This window comes from Ictidomys tridecemlineatus, chromosome 10, assembly GCF_052094955.1.
Source record: "Ictidomys tridecemlineatus isolate mIctTri1 chromosome 10, mIctTri1.hap1, whole genome shotgun sequence".
NCBI lineage: Eukaryota > Metazoa > Chordata > Mammalia > Rodentia > Sciuridae > Ictidomys > Ictidomys tridecemlineatus.
Genome location: NC_135486.1, coordinates 5,279,998 through 5,300,116, shown reverse-complemented (window position 1 = coordinate 5,300,116; position 20,119 = coordinate 5,279,998). Strand labels below are relative to the sequence as shown.

Below are 20,119 nucleotides of genomic sequence, written 5' to 3'. Positions count from 1 at the left end.
AAAAGTAGCCTAACACTGAAGGCAGACTGGAGAATAGTGTTCTGCTTCATCCCTCCAGAGAGCAGTTCAAGTCAGGTCCCGGGTAGCTCTATGTTGAGAAGAGATATAATTACCCGGATCCAGAGTGGCCTCAGGTCTTGTCTGGCAGACTGAGTTATATCTATCAGAGCCTTTTAAAATGCTTACTTGGCTCCCTATAAAAACAAACCCCAAAACATCATTTATAAAGGTCATGGGAATGGCCTGGGCCAGAATAACTAGAATCCATTTTGTGCCAACACCACAGAAGAGGTTGTGGCTGAATTCTTAGGTAAGCTCCTCAAGCCTATATTGCTAATTCCAAAGAATGAGACATTTATAGCTGAGCTGTACTCTGTAATTCAAATGCCAATCCAGCAATAAAATAAGATCATGGAATTCCAATCAGAGATTTTTATCATCTGACGTGGAAACCACTACACCCTCAGTGATACAAAGATTGACCACCACCTGCAATTGCTGGAATTCAGCATAATTATATAGAGGTGAAAATTTTGAGGAAAAAAATAAAAACTATTTCATTGCAATGAGAACCACGTTTTCAAACATTTGCCTTCTCTGAAATGACTAATTTTAATAAGTAGTGAATCAAGGTTTAAGAGCCCTATATCCAGAAAGTCAAGTTGAACCAAATAAAATTTGCTTCAAGTTAATAAGTGAAAACTACTACAATTTGGAAAAGACTTTTAAAGAGCACAAGTGAGATCCCCAAAGTAGTTTGCTCCTCAATTACTCATCACAAAGCTCAGAACTCTAACAGTCTTCTACTTCAGCTAATTGAGAAGTTTTAACATAAGAAGGACAGCTCTACAAAGTGTCCCAATAAACACACAGCATTAATTCTGGACCAATAATTTCCTTTACAGAAATTACCAGTTATTGTGTACTTGTGAATCTATATAGCAAACTTTTCCTATGTATTTTAAAAGATGTACATATCAGGATTATCCTGAGAAAGCCAGTGCATATGGTCCTCTTATCAAGGAGCGCCCAGCTCTCATTCATTTGCTCTGTTCCTTCCACACATGGGATACAGCTGCCTTTGAATAAAACTGATGCAATATAGTTTTGTCACTTATATCATCACCTGAGCACTCAGATACCACCCCAGGAAAGCCAAGCAAGATAACGTTTTTAATTTTTTTTTGTATAGTCATATTTGAAAAGTATTACACACACACACACACCCTGAATGGATTATAAAGCAAGATTGTCAAGCAGAAGGATGTGCTGCACATCACCAGGTGATGTATGTAATAAATACATGAGGAGTACAGAACTTTGCTGGCACTTTAAAATGAGCCAGTTGGCCAATCAGCCACTGTCAAACTTCTGGCCCTTAAATTCCTCATCGTAAAATAAGATGATCAGAAGATCAGATTCATTTCTTTCATGATTCTCGCTTCTCCATTCAGCTTATAAGTAGTCAGCATGAAAATTAACAGTGCACATAGCCATATTTAAACAATATTATAGAACTTTATTTGTTAATAAATTTTCTCATACAAAATTGAATGACTATATCTACCTCAAGGAAATCCAAAATGCATAACTGACACACACTTCCCCAAACAGTTATCTCTTTGAAACTTGTGTTTTTAGGTAAATAAAAAGCCACATTATAAATATATCAGACTGCTTTATTCCTTAGAAAAATAAAAGTGTCTTGGGCAATGAAGTTTCAATTTTTGTGTATGTTATCCATAAATAAAACACAACTCCTATATAAATGCATACTGAGAGAGGTCAGTAATGAAAATTATACTATTAACTAAATTATATGCAAGTACAAAGATCATCCATACTACCAAAAGATTGTATCCTCAATCAAACCCACTTAAAAATGATACTATATACTTTCTTATCTTTTTATAATAGTTCCTTTTTTTAAAGACTTAAAATGCAATTATTTTTATTTTCTGGAATTTCTGATAAATAGATCATCATTTAATGTAATAGTCACAGATTTCAGGACGAAACTACAATATGTTTATACACCCCCTTCACATATAGCACAATGAATGTAGTGGTCAAGTATTAATTAACTAACTATATTACAATAAAATGATTTATGCCAGGATAATTTATGTCCAACATACAAAACACACATTTACAAGAAACTTTAGAAAGAAAATACATCAATTTTTTTTTGAAAATCAGGAGTAGCAATAAGATGTTCTGTATTATTTTCAGCCTTATGTTAGAAATGTTTTTCTAAATTAAACTGATCAATGTGTCATCTTAAAAAAAGCATACATTAAAAATAAAGTTACACATACAAAGAATTTTTATATACACACGTATATAAAACAACCAACAAAACAAACAAATATTAAAATGGTAAACTAAAACCATTTAAAGGCAAATTAAAAGTAAAAGTAATGTTGCCTGAAGCTGTTTGGTTCTTTATATAAAACTACTACATTATAGCATAAACTATACTATATTATACCATATGTAGTTTGGTGTATAAACTACTATTTCCAAGTTGTATTTTGCAACTCTAGTAAGATCCATATATATAATTCGACCTGATCTTCCTCCATCGACACATTAATTTTTGTGTCTTTTAATTGATTACATAAAACAAGACTTCCATTTTCAACACTTCTCCCAGGAGAAGTTAAACAAGTGGGATTAGGTAGTGAGTGTCATTTTTATTTTACTTTCTGTATTTGCTTGGTCTAAAATTACTCTAACCATGTATTTTTTCTTCCACCCTTTTCTTCTTTATGTGGTGCTGGAACTCGAGCCAAGGGTCTCATATTCTTCATCCTTTAAGTCACTTATTTTAACCTAGTAATAATGGTTAAAAGAATAGTGGACTGAAACAGGGTGAAATATGTCCCTTGAGGAGCTGGCCTTGTGGCTCAGTGGTAGTGTGTTTGCCTACATGTGTGAGGCACTGAGTTCAATTCTCAGCACCACTTATAAATAAATAAAAGAAAGGTTCATTGACAAGTGAAAAATATTTTAAAAAATGCCCCCGATACAAAATTATTATCATTTGGGACTCTGGAATGGCCAAACATGTTAATCTACTTAAAACTAATCACATATTCAAAAACTAAGTTTTAAAGAGGCTCTTTGTAGAGACAGGGTGTAATCTACAACAGAGAGTACACTTCACTGAACATGATATTAGCTGAAAAGAACACTGGCACTTCAGGTGGCCATAGCAGCTGACATGTCATTAACTCCTTGGTTGGGGCAGTCTGGACTCACACAGGGGATCCTGCTGGAACTTCCACACTGTTCGCCTACCTCTAGGGAAGCAGACTGTTCTTGTGGTTTTCTGTCCTCTTTTACAAATTGTAATGTCGCACTCTCCTCAGCAGACTGACATGGTCTTTCTCCAAAAGCCACTCGTTTCCCTGCTTCTGCTTCCTGTTCCCGGAGCAGTCTTTCCACCTCCACCTCAAGTTCCAAGGTTTCCTCATCAGCTTGCACATCCAGCTGCTGCATCAGCTCCTCCAACTTTTTGGCCTTCCGGAGCTCATTTTGCTGTATGATTGTACAAAGGTGCTCAGTGAGTTGCTCTTTTATCTCAGTCTTTCGCTGCAGATCTAGCTTTGCTGTAATATACTCAGCTTCAGCCCTGTCAAATCGTTTCCTGTCAGGACAGGGATAAAGATTGAGCCATTAGTTTTCCATTGAAGAAGATATTTTTAAAAAGGCCAGAAACAATAAACTCCAAAATTGGGCAAGGCATGTATGATGAAGATGGATATTAACACTTCACAGATACCTGTCTACATGTTAGATGAACTGAGGAATGGATGCAGAAACTTTCACAACATTATTTAACAACACCCTTCTGTGCTCTCTTCTTCTTTCCGAAGCTGTGCTGGAGTGAGGGCAGGCTTAGACTGTTAATTCTGTGGTGTGCAAGCTCTGAAATGTGTGTCTGTGGGGGTGGGGGAGGTGGAGAGCTCTGACTTGTAGCTTTGCCAATATGTATCTACTATAGCCACCAATTTTAAGCTACCAATGTGATATCACTAAATATGGATTTGGGAAGAGATGAACAAAATCTGCTCTTATGAACTAGCACAAGCTAGCTCCAGCACAGAACTGGTTATAATTTATAAGAAATAAAACAAGAGTTGGATAAAGCAGAAAATCTGTATCTCTTAATTAATGAATGATAAAAGGTAGAAAACAATTTGATGGAGGATATGGATGGTGGTTGGGAGGTAAACATATGTAACACAGAGTGCACCCAACAAAATACTAGGTGAGGGCAAGAAGAAAAAACCAGTAGAAAAGAAAACAAGGCAGGTTTAAGCAGGATCTCTCACACTTGGCACTATTGGCCATTTTTAAGTCTTCATTGTGAAAAGCCGCCCTGTATACTGTGGGATGCTCCACTTACTAGCTGCCAGTACCGCTCACTGCTTAGGACAACCAGGACTGTCTCCAAACACTGCTGAGCATCTTGTAAAGGGCAAGACTGTCCCCAGGGAAGAATTCCTGGGTTGAGCTGTTCTCTCTCCTCACTCAGCAGCAAGACTACTATCACACTCTTTGGCGTTCACACTTATGTACACTCTACAGATGGGCAGTGCCAGTCTTACACGAGGTAGGGTAGTTCAAGCAGGGAAGCCAGTCACCCTGAAATATTCTTTTTTTTTTTTTTTTTTGCAACACAACGGTAAAAAAGAAAAGTCATATCTTTGTTCACTGTCTTTTGCTTTTTCTACATAACATATAAAATGTATTACTCTTCTTTTTACAATAAGGAAAGAGGTTTCCTCCTGTCTTCGAAAAAAAGAGATTGATTCCCAACTAGTTCTTCAAATAATTGCCACTAGCACTAGTGCAGACCATTTTGGCTTTCCAGTCATGACTAACTCAATGTAAGGAGTACTTTTTAGTGAAAGAGTCATAGCAAAAACCAATTATGTCTCCTAGTGTACGATTCTCTGTCTTGGAAGGACATATAGTGAGAATCATAAAGGCTTTGATTTTAGAAATCCAGGGTTTGAAACTTTCTTCTGCCATTGACTGTGTGTCACTTGCTTTGGTCTTTGGATACAAAGAATAGTTATCCAAACTAACATGAGGGGGAAATGAATTTTATTGTAGAATACAAGAGGCAATTTCACACGCAAATCCTAAGAATCAAAGGCTTCTTACTCTCCTCAGAGCTTAGAAGCCACACCATTTCTCTCACTAGAGCTTTCCTATCACACTCCGCTCAATCTGTCGGTGATCCTGTTCTGTAAATGCCAGGAGATCCTGGGTTGGCCTCATTCATCTCAGTTTAGAGTTCTTAATGTTCGTGGCCACGAGCCACTGTCTGGCCTATGGATTAACATGTTGGAGCCAGCAGCCCATCTTTGTTCTAATCAGAGGAGCTCCAAGCTCAGCATCTGCAGTCAGATTCCTGTGGAAGGGGCTGGGCAGGAGACACATAGGGACTGACAGCTCCAGCACAGCGACTCTGGGTAGTTCCCTGGTGAATCCTGGTCTATCTGCAGAGCGACTCTGGGTAGTTCCCTGGTGAATCCTGGTCTATCTGCAGAGAGAGGTATCTCACAGGAATGATTGAAAATTCAATAGCACAAATAGGCCAAGCATCTAGCCCAGTGCCCAAGAAACAGAGCTTCCTTCACAGCACCAGAATTGAAAAGCATCATTATTATACTAGTAAACATGTATCTAAAATTTAGATTGTGGAAAATTTAGGAACCCAGTATTTACACTTTAAATTCTTATTTATATAATGTTCACTTATCATATTTCTTTCTTTTCTTTTTTTTTTTTTTTTTGCTATTACCTAGTTAACATGAGAGAATCATTTGTGTTTCAGTACCCCCTGAGTTAAAAGAACTATTCTAAAGGAGCTCTGTTGAACACCTGGGTCCCTTATTTCCATATTTTATAACATATCCTGTTTATAAATGTCATCAAGGCAAGAGCCAGCCCTGACAACATTCTCCATAGAGAACTGCCCTTTCCCAAACTCAAACTTCCCTTCTCTGAGTTTCTGGTCTCCCTCAGCCTAAGTCAGTTAGCAGAGATTTACAGACTGGGTTCATGAATACTGAATTGAAATTAACATTTGCAAATAGGTCCCTAGGCTTCCAGTGATCTTTCACTGGAAGATAAATCACTAAACATTTTGTATTTTTTTATATATATTTGAAGTCCTCCTACTCAGAGACATACATATATATTCTTGTACAGAATGATTTATATTCAGAATATTGATTAGTTTCAAAAACTACACTACCAGCCTGAGGGTCAGGTGAATAAGATCAAATCAGAGTATGATGCCATACTTTGGAATAAAATAATAAGAGCATTATACACAATACAGTAAGACATACTGCACTGGAAATGTAATTATAGAATTGCTTTGTTATTTTAAAGGGATATTGAGAGATTTAATAAATGTTATTTAAAGGATTCTAGAAACTGTCCTTTGGTTTTGGTTTCTCTGAAATTTTTAAAGAAATTATTAACCCTTGGTATATCATTAGGTTTCACTATGCACTTTTATTTTCTCAGTTTCTGTTTTGAGAAGTTTTAACTCTTTGTATGCATTAACCCAGGACTTTTAGAAAGTACTTAAAAAAACAAAGAAAAATTCACTTAAAAAATAGATTAAAATGAATTGTAATTTGATAGAGCTTTCCTATCACACTCCACTCACTTAAGGTGCATCATTAAATTAAAGATACATTTTTCCTATATCTTGATACATTCTTCCATCTCATCACCCTAGGAATTGTTTCATCATTACTTACTGATTATTCCCATTTATGTTAAAAAGTAAACAATGGGGCTGGGGATGTGGCTCAAGTGGTAGCGCGCTCGCCTGGCATGCGTGCGGCCTGGGTTCGATCCTCAGCACCACATACCAACAAAGATGTTGTGTCCGCCAAGAACTAAAAAATAAATATTAAAAATTCTCTCTCTCTCTCCTCTCTCTCCTCTCTCACTCTCTCTTTAAAAAAAAAAAAAAAGTAAACAATGAGAAAACGAGAATGGTGGAATGATCTAAAAAGATGATGCAATAATGAAATAAATTATCACTGCTTGATTTTCTAATTGTGTTGTTCAAAGTACTATGTCACCTCAAAAAGGTGTAAGAGAAGACTGGAAACACCATCTTTACATACCGCTCTTAGTTTTCATTGAAGACAGTTGAGAGTTAATAGTTCCTCATTTTCTACGCATGTTGGCAAACAGACATTTGACAGAAGAAAACATTTTGCTATTAGACAAATCAAAAGATGAATACTGTAGTGGGCTAACACAGCTTACCATCAAAACACCTCCTAATCCATGGAATTTTTGAACGTTACCTCATACAAAAATTACCTTGTAGGAGAAAAGATGTGATCAAGTTATGTATTTGGGGAGTAGTTAATCTTGAAATTATCCAGTTGGGCTTTAAAAGCAATCACAGGTATCCTTTGAAATGAGAAAGTAGAGAAGTTTTGAGAGAGAGGAAGAAGCAATGTGATCCTAGAGGCACAGAACGGAGTAGCAGGGCCACGGACAAGAAACATCTGAAGCCACCAGAAGTTGGCACAGGAAGGAAGGAAGGAGCACAGTGCTCTGAGGAAACCTGACCGGCCACCACCTTATCTGCAAGTGTCCAGGCTCCAAGAAAGCATGGGAAGAAGCATCTCATGTTTTAAGCCATACAGTCTGTGGTAATTTGCTATGACAGTCCTAAGAAACTAACACAAATGCAGACACACTCTTTAGAGTGGAGGTAGTAAAACTGATACTATGAGTCTTCAGAAAAACCCATCCTGCGTGAATTTCCTCAAACTCAAGAATCCACGAAAGAAAAACATAGTTTTAAGGACAAAAATGAAACATGATATCCTCATACAATTAACAACTTCAATAGGAAGAACTGTCAATATTTTACAAGCCTGGGGTTGTCCTGTGCTACAAAAAGAATTTTCTCCTCTTTTCAGTTCGTAAATCAAATTTTATTTCATACAAAGAAGTTTACTACAATCACGTTTTTATAAAGTTGCCTTCTACAATCCTTTTTTATCTGACTTCTATGAATTACTCATAAAATAATTTTAAAATATTTCCCTCTTGTGTGCATGTGTGTACACACAGGGGTGACCTTTAAGATCAACAGGGGTAATCATCGTACACTCAGGTTCAACAACACACTCTGGATGCCGTCGGCTCCATGTTCTAGGTGGTCTGCATGGCACTGGGGCAGTCCTGCCCCACAGCTGTGCCCAGCAGCAACAGCAGCTCTCAGGTCCGTGGCAAAGTGCTGGTCTTCTCAGAGGTGACGTATCCTAAGGTTGCTTCACATTAGTCAATTTTAAAGCAATTTCTGGCTTATTTACTGAGAACCTTTGAGGACATAGCACTGATCCAGGACTAGAAAATTTAAGATATAATTTTTATTAAAAAAAAGGAAAAAGTTAAGGAAATCTCCCACAGAAATCAATAACCTGAGGATTACCTTCCAGTAGAAATCTGGACCATTATCTTATAGTACCAACCTATAACTTCCCTGTAACCACAAATGCAAACTTACAAAACACTGCATAATATCATCACTAACAACCAACCCTGAATCCAGTCGCAGTTTTCTGATGCTTTTCTCTGACTTCACCAAGAGCTGAGGCTTTTAAGAACAGTTTCACACTGCATCCATTAATACTCCGCCACATCAACACCACGAGGAATTGATATCTTTAGCTCATTAGAGATGTAAAAATACACTAAAAGTTTATTAAGGATATTTATATATTATGGGATGTTTTCTCCTTTAATTAGTAATTCTACTGTCACTATGGTTCTCTGAAGGTCAAAACTGACATTTCTTATATACTATTCAGTATGAAAGGTGTTCTTCTCCATTCACCAGTAGGACAGAATTCGTTTTTGTTGAGATACTCAGCAATGGACCTTATACTATGAATTATTCAGATAAAAGGCTGAAAAGGCATAAAAAAGGTTCTCTGGCAAACTCATATTACAGAGAATAAAAGATGCTAAAAATCAAGGCTGTTTAATCTTAATATCCTGGTTACTTCCTCAATGGCCTTATTAATAGGAATCTGGAACTTCTGCTTATCAGCTACTGATGGCATTAATTTAAGCTATTAATTAATAAAGGCTAACCATTATGTCTAATAGCATATGGTCAAATAACAATTACAAAATCACAAGGACAACCACAAACCTCTTTCTTAAACACTAAACAGTGAATTAAAAACCATAATCAAGCATTTCCACTTTATTAAATTGTTACATAAACATTCTGATGTTGTGGTTTACCCTGGACTAATGAGGCATTCCGATTGATTTCTAGTGTTACAGAGAAAATGCAGAACCAAGTCATTAACACAGCATTCCCTTGTGAGAAAAGACAAACCAGGATGATTAAAGAAATGTTAAAGGGACTGAAAAACCCTGAAATTGGACTTTTTTTTTTTTTGCCCTTTTATCTGTTTGCAAAGTCCATGTAATTCTTTACATGTGTTAGTTCATTTTAAAAATACTCCATGATGATTTTTGCCTCTTTATAAAAATGCCAATAGTTGAAGCCAAGGAAACAAAATAATCAAACTATTTTGTACATATAATTTTAAAAAAATAAGAAATGAACTTTAAAGATTCTAAGAAAGAATGGTATTTTCTTAAAATAGTCACAAGCTTATAAGAAATAAACTAGATCTTCTGGCTTTGAAGAAAACTAAGAGAATCAGGCTGTATCCCCACAAAGGCTATTATCAAATGATCGCAAATCTTAATGGCAAAGAACACAGATTTGGTGTTATAGAGTTAACAGTTTGGGGACAAGCCATTCAGATGTTTACTTTGCTAGATCCTAAAAGATTAACAAGGGTCCCAAACATTAAACAGTTGGAGGTATACAAAGAAAAATTAAATGCAAAGAAAAATACAGGAAACTCTCTAACAGGGACACAATAAGGTAAGCTGGTAAAGTAGAAGACAGGAAGAGGTCACAGAAGAAGACACAATGAATTAGCACAAAAGAGAACAAACATTATTTACTAGGGTTGAAAAGAGACTTAAATGATAATATGCTTAAGAGCTATGGGCCTGGTTAGTGATAAACATGAACTATTCCAGAACCCTTGATCAAGGTTCAGATTCCCTCACTCACTGTGCATATGAATAGTCCAGGCTGGCCTGATCAATCCGATTCCTGAGGATTCCAATGTCAGCAGACACCATGTCATCCAAAGCCTGTAACTCCTTCTGGATCCGCTTTAATTTCATGGTCTCTGCCTGAGTTCTTTTAGATCTAGAAAATCAGGAACATGAGTGGGTAAAAAAAAGTTTTAAAAAGATGTATCCATACATAATGTAAGGAAAAAACCAAGATACTGAATATATAATTATAGTTATGATTTTTTAAATTGGAAAAAAGTCAGAATTTAAATAAACGTTAGTAATATTTTCATATTATCTCTAAAACCACATTTGTTTTTTTCTGCTTATTCTTCCAAATTTTCTATAAGCACATGCTACTTCATAAACAAGGAAAAACAAAAATATATAAAAGAACATATCTGTATTCCCTTTAATTGAAGCATCCAACACAGCTTTTTAAAATTCTAGTATTAAATTCCTCTACTTATTAAGCCCATTTCCATTTGAGTCTTATCTGACATGAAGAATAGATGCCTGTATTAAACATTTCTTTAAAAGTCTGAAAACATGTATTTGTTTTTAACTGTCGTAAGCCCCATTTCTCTACTTTTCTTGCTTTGATTTTTTTTGTTCTCTAGGTAAAATTACAGGTCCTCAAAATTATTTGTGGGGCTCAAAACCAAAATACTCTTTTATTTCCTTGTCTACCTCACTAAGTTTTATTTTCCCAGATATGGGATACCTATAAAATCTTAACTGAGCAACAAATATACTACTTATAATAATTTCAAAATAAAAATTATGTTTTTAAGAGTTCTATTCTTTTGAGAAAACAGGTAAAATTAGAACATTTAAAAATATTTCATATTTATATAAAAATATATATAAAAGAATTTAAGCTGTAGATGAATTTCCAATCTATTTTAATGCACCTGTGTTAACTTTGCTGAAATATTAGCAAAATTGAAAAGTTCCACTTCATCATCTCTCAGTTCCTGCACCACCCCAGGCATATACTTTAGAAACAGAGTAGAAAATACAAACCCAAACTTTTAATCCTGATTCACTGATTTCAAAATCTCACACATTCTCAACGTAGAAGCCCTACATGAGACTATTATATGGCAACTTACATTCCCGATTCCACTGTACCATGCGTTTATCCTTACATTATACCCACCATAGTTCACTTAACCAGTATGACTTTTACATCAAATACTTCATAATCCATTTATTAACAATCCAACCATGTTGCATTATTCTTTACATTTCTATCAGCATCAGTGTTCTCCATCTTAAATCAGAAACACTGAGAGAAGTCTGAGCCTGTGAATCTTGTAAAAGCCCCAGTAAACAGTCTCCCCACCAGATGCAGCAGTGTACACCCTGTACTCTCAGCCACTCAGGAGGCAGAGGCAGAAGGACAGCAAGCAAGTTCAAGCCCAGTCTCAGCAATTTAACCCAGTACCCAGAAAACAACCCCTGCCAAAAAAATCCACAACCCCTGCCTCTCTTTCCAAGCCCTTCTGTAATTCTTTATTTCTACACAATTCTCTGGCTTATCCTTTTCCTTTCTCAGAGAAGTGAGAAGTCATTCTACACTTTTTCTAAATGGAAGCCTATGACAATGCTTTTTGAAAATAACCACTTGTGGGGGAAAAAGAGGGCATTTCTCTTTCACACATTGTTCTTTTTCTTGAAACATACTAAAGTCAGTGAGCTGCATATCTCCCATGCTTCATGAAAGAAGGAGGTGCACCAGCAGAAGAAAAATGTCATTTTCAAATGCATACATCCCTCTAGCTGATCAAGTTCTGAATCACCCTTAAATGCAACCTGCTTTGTTTCACCTCTTCCCTGACCCCTGTATCTATCTATCTATATATATTCCAGCCTCAAGCAATAATAGTTTTGTCACACTTTTTCAGAGGTCTGAAAAGAAAATGCCATCGAACACTTGTTTGCATTACGTTCACAATGTTCTTAACCCCTGCTTTATTTCCTAAGGCCACAGGAAATTAGTAACTAAAAACATTGCCATTTGAGGCTGGTACTGAATACCAAATTATGTGTTTTATTTATCTGTTTTATTTTATTTTGTAGTACTAGAGACTAAATTCAGGGCTTTGTGCATTCTAGACAACTGCTCTATCACTCAGCTACATACATCCTCAGCCCTTTTTTAAAAAAATATTTAATTTTGAGACAAGGTATCCCTAAATTGTGTAGGGTGGCCTCCAACCTGCAATCCTCTTGCCTCAGCCTCCAGAGTCACTAGGATTACAGGTGTGAGCCAACTTAGCAGAGTAAGAAGGGACCACTGACAAACTAACATTGGGAGGTGCTAGAAAATCTCATGCAGTGCTCATTATGGTTATCTTGCATCAACAATAGAAGGCTAAATTAAAAGATAAATTAAGAGAAATATCCATAGGAAACACAACTAAGATTGGTTGCAGCGTTAAGTCCTTATGCAGAATAACCTTTCTCTTATACAGGTCAGATAATTAAGGTTTCTCCACATCAAAATTTTAATTGCTTTCATTGTACTTTTGCATACACTGATAGCTATTGACTGCTTCCCTGATGAATGTGTACATGGTTACAACTGAAATCAGATGCTGGTCTTTAGTTTTAATTTTACTGCATTTATAAATTCATTATGATACATGCTTAAAAAGCCTCCCTTAATGAATTAGAACTGGAACTTCAATATCATTTATGAAGTGTAACTTGTTTAACTATCATTAAAAGTAAAGGTCGTAGAGAAAATGCCAGTTTATTAGAATGGGCATGGGAAAACAAAACACAGCAAAACTGACAGTAGGTTAAACAAGCTCTCCTGGTTCAGGAGCCTCACCTTTCTGCAATTGCTTTAGCCAAAAGAGCTTTCTTACGTTTATTTTTTTCTTCCATTAGTCGTTGTTCTTGTTGAAGGATTTCCCAACGAGATTTTTCTTGCCTAGAGAGCAAGAGCAAAAAAAAAAAAGGTATAAAGATAAGATTATGAAAGAGACTTCTGCCCTATTCCACACCTCACCAGTCTGTTTCCTATGTATAAAATTTAATCAGGCAGATTACATATATTCTTTCAAAAGTCCTCTTAAAAGAAACCCATCTGCAGCTCATTATTCTACTCCAGAAGGAACAAAGACTATGATCTAAAGGAAGTAAAAAGGGTTACATAAATTGGACCTTTGAAATCCATTATATGTATATAATCTAGGATCCCACAAACTGGAAGCCAGAATACTGTAGCACTTTTTTAAAGAGTACAAAGAAATGTGTGTAAGTTAATTATGTATTATATGCAAAATTGAGATCAAATAAATCATTCTGTAGCTGAGGTCATGTCATACCTTTTAGAATATTCTATAATGAAAAGTTCCCACCAGTTTAACATTCTTAAGACAATAGCCAATGTTTATTTCATATATTTTCTTCCAATTTGCTCACTTTTTTCCAACTCTTTAAACATTTTAAAATAGAATTATATGCTATGAACTAAAGCCAAATGGAATTGGGCTAAAAAAAGTCTTCAAATATCCAAAAATATATATTGTCTTCCAAACAGACCAATTCTGAAAGAAATATATTAAAATTTACCATAAAGTCATGAATTTGATGTCAAATTAAATTAAACAATAGCAAACCTATTTATTCCAATTATTGTCATCTCTTACCACCATTATTTCCAAATTCTCTACTTGCAAACCTGGTAACCACTTCCAAATGGATACCTCTTCACTTTATCCCTCCAGCTCTGCCTTAGTGCTGACACAGTTCATCCCACATTTTCTCTACTATAGATCTCCTCATCAGGTGCCTAGTTCCAGCTCACCTGGCACTGTCCCCTAAATGGTCTGCAAATGCAATAACACCCAGTACTTCTCTAACCATAACTTTGATCAAATCATTTCTCCCTCTGAGGCCTTAGAACAAGGCTGTGTCTTTTTTTTTTTTTTTTTAGAGAGGGAGAGAATTTTTAATGTTTATTTTTCAGTTTTCGGCGGACACAACATCTTTATTTGTATGTGGTGCTGAGGATCAAACCCAGGCCGCATGCATGCCAGGTGAGCACGCTACTGCTTGAACCACATCCCCAGCCCCATGCTGCCTCTCTTTCCAAGCCCTTCTGTAATTCTTTATTTCTACACAATTCTCTGGCTTATCCTTTTCCTTTCTCAGAGAAGTGAGAAGTCACTTTAGAGCATTCTACAGGATACAGCTTTCCTTTCCCCTGCTTATAACCTCTGAATTTTTCCTTTTCATTAATGGCTCCTCAGATTACTTGTCTTCTTTAAAAATATGAATATATTCAGTGTTTTTTAAAAAAGAATAATTTTCCTAATGACACCCAATCTAAATTGTCCAGCTTAATTTAAACTTACACCCCCCACCCCCAATGATTTCAGGCTTTTGTTGGTAAACTAAACACTCTTTCAATGTTGGTTTCATAATTCATGTGATCTTATATCTCTTGCCTAAATTCTTAGTTATAAATCCCTGATGGGCATTAAACATTTAAACTCATGTATAGAATCTGGATCACCAGGGATTAGAAAAACATACAAAATATTTTGGGGAAAAAAAAAACTCAAAAAACTAAAACAAAAGTCATCATTTTTCCCTTACTGCTATTTAATGAATTCACAAGACACAGAATGGCAATTTCCACAAATTATGTATGTTGTTTCTAGTACAACCACATTAAGTAAATAAAGAAATCTAGTGGTGCAACTGAATTATATAATTAGTCCCTCAGTTTCCTACACTCTCTCACTGGCCCACCTCTTCATGTTTTCTTCATAAATACTCCTTTCTGAAACAATGGAGATGTCATCTAGAAAGTGAAAAGTGAGTTCAACTTGGGAAGTAGTACAATACCCACAAGAACTACTTTTGGTGAGTATAAAGGCCACAGAATTTGGATATAGATATATTTGTGTATCTGAACTCTATTACTAGCTGTTTATTAGCTTTAGGAAGAGGACACCTGTTCTGAGTATCAGATAAAGTGAAAATAATAAACATACATTGTAGGGTTAGCCTGAAGACTGAATGATATAAAAGAAAATGCCTAAGAATGATTCGCTCATACTATGTTTAGCTGGTAGCTACTTTTCTAAGCTTCCTGATAACATTTCAAGGCTTGAATATAAGATAGAGAAAATGTTAAAACCAACCAATCAACCAACCAACTTTCCTCAAATTACAAAGGGGGAGGGGGGAAGTAAAATGAGAAGTCTTATAGACTTACTAACAATTCCACTTTCTTTTTCTCCAATTTGCAATCAGGCTTTGGAGGTAGGACCTCAACATTTTTGTGACCATCATGGGAATTCTCAAGTCCTGGTTCCCTTGATTGACTTTTAATACCCTGTGGTTTTCCATCACCAACAGGAGAGGAGAGTGTAAGAGGACTAGGAAGAGTAGGGGAAGAAGAATGTGGTTCTTGAGTGTTAAGCCTCTGTTTTGGTGCAGAAAGCAGCTGCTCTGGAGATAACGAGGCTGATCCATCTTGAAGTCCGAGTCTCTGGCTTAGCTCCAGAAGGGCTTTTTCTCGCTGAAATTGTTGTCGAGTTTTCTTCCCAGGGAGACGGCGCTGTGGTTCAAATGGATCTATGTAAAGAGGGATGAAAAAAATTAATTTGTGTGAGCAAAGAATAATTATAATTTCTTTAAGAAAATAAAACACTGATATTAAACTGACAAAAATTCTAGAGATCCTTCTACCTGATTCTCCAAGCCCAGAAAGTCAGCCATTTTTCTGTAAAGTTCAATAGTTCAAACACCATATTGCTGATATTTAACAAAAACCCAGCTCTCAATTTATCTTAACTGAAAATCCATTTGTTGACAGTGGGCCTTGGAACACAAAGCAAGTTTTCTTTTTTTTTGTTGCCTGGATGCAATTTTTTTATTTTAATGATTTTATATTTATTTTTAAATATATTAGTCAAATTACACAGTTTTTCATGATTTCATGGTTATCACTGCTTTTCTTTTTAAATGTGATTTGATATCTGCCTATAAGAATTCTTATCAAACTAGGTAAACAACTAAATTCTCTGTCTTGTCCTGACTCTGATTTATGGTTCTCTCTGTTCTCCTGAAATAAATTGGTCATCAGTTTGCAAACAGATTCCCTTCTTTACTTTTCAAACAGGTTTATAGGCAATTTTATACACAGGTGGACACTTTTAATAAATATAATTGACTAAAGTCTCATAATTCTAGGAATTAGAAATTAATTAATAAATTTCAATTGTTTTATTTTATCTTGCAAAACAACTGAAGGTTGTATCTCCCAAAGTCTAGCCAGGCTCTAATTAATGCATTCAAACTAATTTTAATAGTAGCTTTAACAAAGCAGTAGAGAAATATAAAATAATTGGAGGAATTTTTTTCTAAGCATAAACTAAATAATATTTCTATTATATGTTTTGGACTGTCTATGCCAATTTTAACCTCTTAGGGCAGACAAATGGAGAATATGACTTACATTCATACTATATTTAATAAGATCTACAAATAATATTTTCGATAAAATGCTTGGAAAATGAAAGTATGAGTCCTTATAAATGAACAACTCAAGTAGGTCTTTTAAATTCTACATATTGGCTTTTGAAGCAGCACACTCCTGTTATTTAAGTTTCCCAAAGAGGAATTAAAAGTTCTGAAGTCACAGCCCAGTTTTGCTTACATACCAGCTCTGTCAGGCAAACCATTTTATCATTCAATATCTCAGTTTCTTCATCTGTCAATCAATTGAAAATTATCTGCTTTATTTAACTCATGGAGTTAATGGAAGAATTAAACAACGTATGTTAAAAGATAATTTCAAAGACAGAAGCACTATGCAGGGTATGTAGCACACACCTTTAATTCCAATTACCTAGAAGGTTGAGGCAGGAGGATCACAAGTTTGAGGTCAGCCTGGGCAATTTAGCGAGACCCTATCTCAAAATAAAAAATAAAAGGGGCTGGAGGTACAGCTCAGTAGTCAAGTACTCCTGGCCTCAATTCTCAGTACTACAAACAAAATAAAAAATCACAACTCTTCAAGGATAGACATACTCCTTCTCTTCTAGAACACACAAGAAAACTATTTCCTCTGCCCCAAATCATATAACTTAGTTTATTAAATGAAATGTAAGTAGGAATAACACATGTCATTCACTGGTGAAAGCATTTAACTGCCAGTGTTCACTTTTCCATCTTCTTTTCCTCCTGCCATTGTGAACTCCTTTATGACAGCACCAAATGATGGTGTAGCAGAGTCACCTGGCAACCTATGTTAGACATAATACTGGAGTGAAAAATAAATTTTTATTATTTTAAGGTTACTTGTTATGTCAGCTTAACTTGACTTACACAGATTGCACAATTACCAATACCTTTGAAATTCCCTGGGTATTCACTCCTTCCTAATCACATTCCTTCTCTTACATCCCCACCAACCTGAACTTGGTATTTCTTTGACTTTCTTTATAGTTTTCCTGTATTCTTAAAGGAATATATCTGTTTTAAATGATTTTGATTTTAAACAAATTATCATATTACATATATATATATATATGCACCCCCAACTTGCTCCTTCTCTTCACTTTTCAAATGCTTCTATCTTTGAAATTATCTTTTAATTAGAGCACAACTTATTTATCTATTCCCCCGTTAATGAATACTTCAGTTGCTTTTAACTCTTTAATATTATAAATAAGAATAATGACCAAGTTCCTCAATGTACATTCAGGTATATTGTCCTCACTTTTGCTATCGACCAATTCCATATTCCTAGATTGTTTAATTATATTTTTAAGGCTGGAGAACAGCTGGGAGGGCCCTTAACATTAAAGATCCAATTCTTAGAGTTTTACAGACGAGAAATACAAGGCGAAAGGACTTAAGAGGCAGTCCTGGGGTGGTTATGCCAATCATCATATTTGTGCACGGGTATACAAAGTTAGCATATTTGTCCTGAAGGTAGTTACAGAGTAGTGATCTGGGGTCTATGTCCTCACATTTCACTACTGTATCATGGAACTTGAAATTTAGGTCTTTCCCACCTTATACCAATCCCAAAGCACAGAGATAATTCAAAGTATAGTTTTAGTTAACAACTGTTTTGTTTAATTTGGGCTCCTACATTAATTAAATCTTCTTTGCCCTGGGAAATTCACCTCTGCTAACACATTAATCTCTGTGAAAGATTCCCAAACTCCACCCAATCCCTAGTACTACAGCCAATTTTTGGACAAAATCTACATTCGAATAGTTTTATGGTCTTTCTCATTAGGCTATAAGCTCTTTGAAGGCAGGAATGGGATGCTTTGCTTATTTTTGCATCTCTAGTGCAAAAAGTGATACTTGGAACTTGGAATTCAGACCAGAAGCATGGGTACTTGTACTCTACATCTGGATATGTGACTGCCCGTTGAAAACACATCCATATGTGACTGGATGATGAAATAATTTGAGTACATCAAGCTAGATAGAGTCAGTTAACCACTCACTGTGGCACAACTTTTCTGCTACAGTTTTTAAAGGCCTCTGGAACAGTCAAAATTTCCCAATTTATATAACCTACATCATCCTTATCTTATTAATTTACTTCCTTTTGCATTCGTCAGTCCTGGATTATTCTCACATCTTTGCTTAAAGTGTACAGGCTACTGAGTCACACTCAATTTTCCCACAAACTAATAAAGGGCTTAGCAAGACTTATTTAACTGCTCCCCAAATAAATTATGGTACCAAGAGTGGCCCGAACTTCTCACAAAAGTGGTGTGCACTATCAGGATCACTATACAGACCTTTATGAAAATTCAATCACAAGCAAAGCACAGTTTCCATTACTAAGAATTCCCCACCAAGTCACTGGAAGCTTAATTCCTTCATCAAAATACATTTAAAAATAATATGCTTACTCATAAAGCCAAGCCGGAGGGAGAAGTACACGATTCTAGCTGACCCGAGTTGGTATGGTTCTGTGTGAAGGTAAGCGCGCGCGCACACACACACACACACACACACACACACACACAGGGCTTCACATCTAACTTCTCAAAAACTCTTTCGATTGCTGTCAAGAACTGGAAAGTGCGAGATCACCTAGCACCCGAGGCGCAGGCCATCCTGCAGACTACTCTCACAGGAACCCCGGCTCTGGCACCTGTCGGGCTCTAGGGTCAGGGTCAGGGTCAGGGTCCCCTTCTCCCCGCGCCGCAGGCCGACCGTGCGCAGGTGCCCCCCACCTTCCTCTCAGCCGACCCCCGCTCCCTACCGGAGGCAGCCAGACTGCGGGCTCGCCTCCGCTCCCAGGCCGCAGTCGGTCGTTCGGACCCGGCTTCGAAGAGCGGTGGCGCCAGCTGGCCCCAGCCGCCTTCCCGCGCCCCGGGCAGAGCCTCCGGGTCAAGGCCGCGCAGCGTGGCCCAAGCTCCCGGCTCCACGCCCCCTTCTCTCCCGGGAGCCGCAGTCCCGCCCTTCGCCACCACAGACCCGGGGAGCAGAACCCCGCACGCACACCGCGTTACCTTTATTCTGCTTCAGTCTCCTCAGCTCCTCCTCGGAGAAGCCCGCCCAGTCTCGCGCCATGGGCCCCGGCCGCCGGCACCCCAGGCGCGCCCTGCTCCCAAAGCCCGGACTGCCAGCTCGGCGGCCCCGGCACATCCGGGTTCCGCCGCGGCCGCGAGTGGCCAGCCAATCAGCGCGCCGCGCTCTGGGCACGGGGTCCCTCCACAGTTGGTGTCCGGGTCCTCCAGAGGCTGCGTCCGGCGTTGCTGGGCCGACTGCGGGCACGTCCGGTTGTGCCCCGCCGCTGCGCTCTCTGCAGCCCTCGAGAGATGAGGGGGAGCGCCGAAATGGAGAGGGGAAAGGGGCGGCAGGGAGACCGGCCCGAGGACTCTGACTAGGCCGTTAATGGGGGCGGGCCGCGGCGGCTCCCCGCCTGAGGACG

The 20,119-nt window shown here is 37.3% G+C and overlaps 1 protein-coding gene across 3 annotated transcripts; it reads right to left on the bottom strand.

The window, feature by feature from the left end:
- Positions 1 to 1,498: 1,498 nt before the first annotated feature.
- Gorab (golgin, RAB6 interacting) lies at positions 1,499 to 19,857 on the bottom strand. Of its 3 annotated transcripts, none has more exons than XM_005319822.5 (5): positions 19,698 to 19,857; positions 15,426 to 15,783; positions 13,022 to 13,123; positions 10,172 to 10,312; positions 1,499 to 3,652 (listed from the first exon to the last, which is right to left on the bottom strand). In XM_005319822.5, exons 1-5 carry the CDS (start codon positions 19,831 to 19,833, stop codon positions 3,205 to 3,207), a joined length of 1,185 nt encoding a protein of 394 aa, XP_005319879.2. In that variant the 5' UTR covers positions 19,834 to 19,857; the 3' UTR covers positions 1,499 to 3,204. The 3 variants fall into 3 exon arrangements, with proteins under 3 accessions (XP_005319879.2, XP_077878415.1, XP_021578344.1); XM_078022289.1 differs by lacking the exon at positions 19,698 to 19,857 and adding an exon at positions 19,092 to 19,306; XM_021722669.3 differs by lacking the exon at positions 19,698 to 19,857 and having other exon boundaries at positions 15,422 to 15,563.
- Positions 19,858 to 20,119: the final 262 nt, after the last annotated feature.

What these genes read in the sequence shown, in the direction of transcription:
- Gorab (XM_005319822.5), bottom strand. Translation starts at nt 19,833, where the DNA reads ATGTGCCGGGGCCGCCGAGCTGGCAGTCCGGGCTTTGGGAGCAGGGCG. An exon ending in GAGAAAAAGAAAGTGGAATT is followed by an intron (nt 13,124 to 15,425) that starts GTTAGTAAGTCT and finishes CTTGCTCTCTAG; the next exon opens with GCAAGAAAAATCTCGTTGGG. An exon ending in GCTAAAGCAATTGCAGAAAG is followed by an intron (nt 10,313 to 13,021) that starts GTGAGGCTCCTG and finishes CTGATTTTCTAG; the next exon opens with ATCTAAAAGAACTCAGGCAG.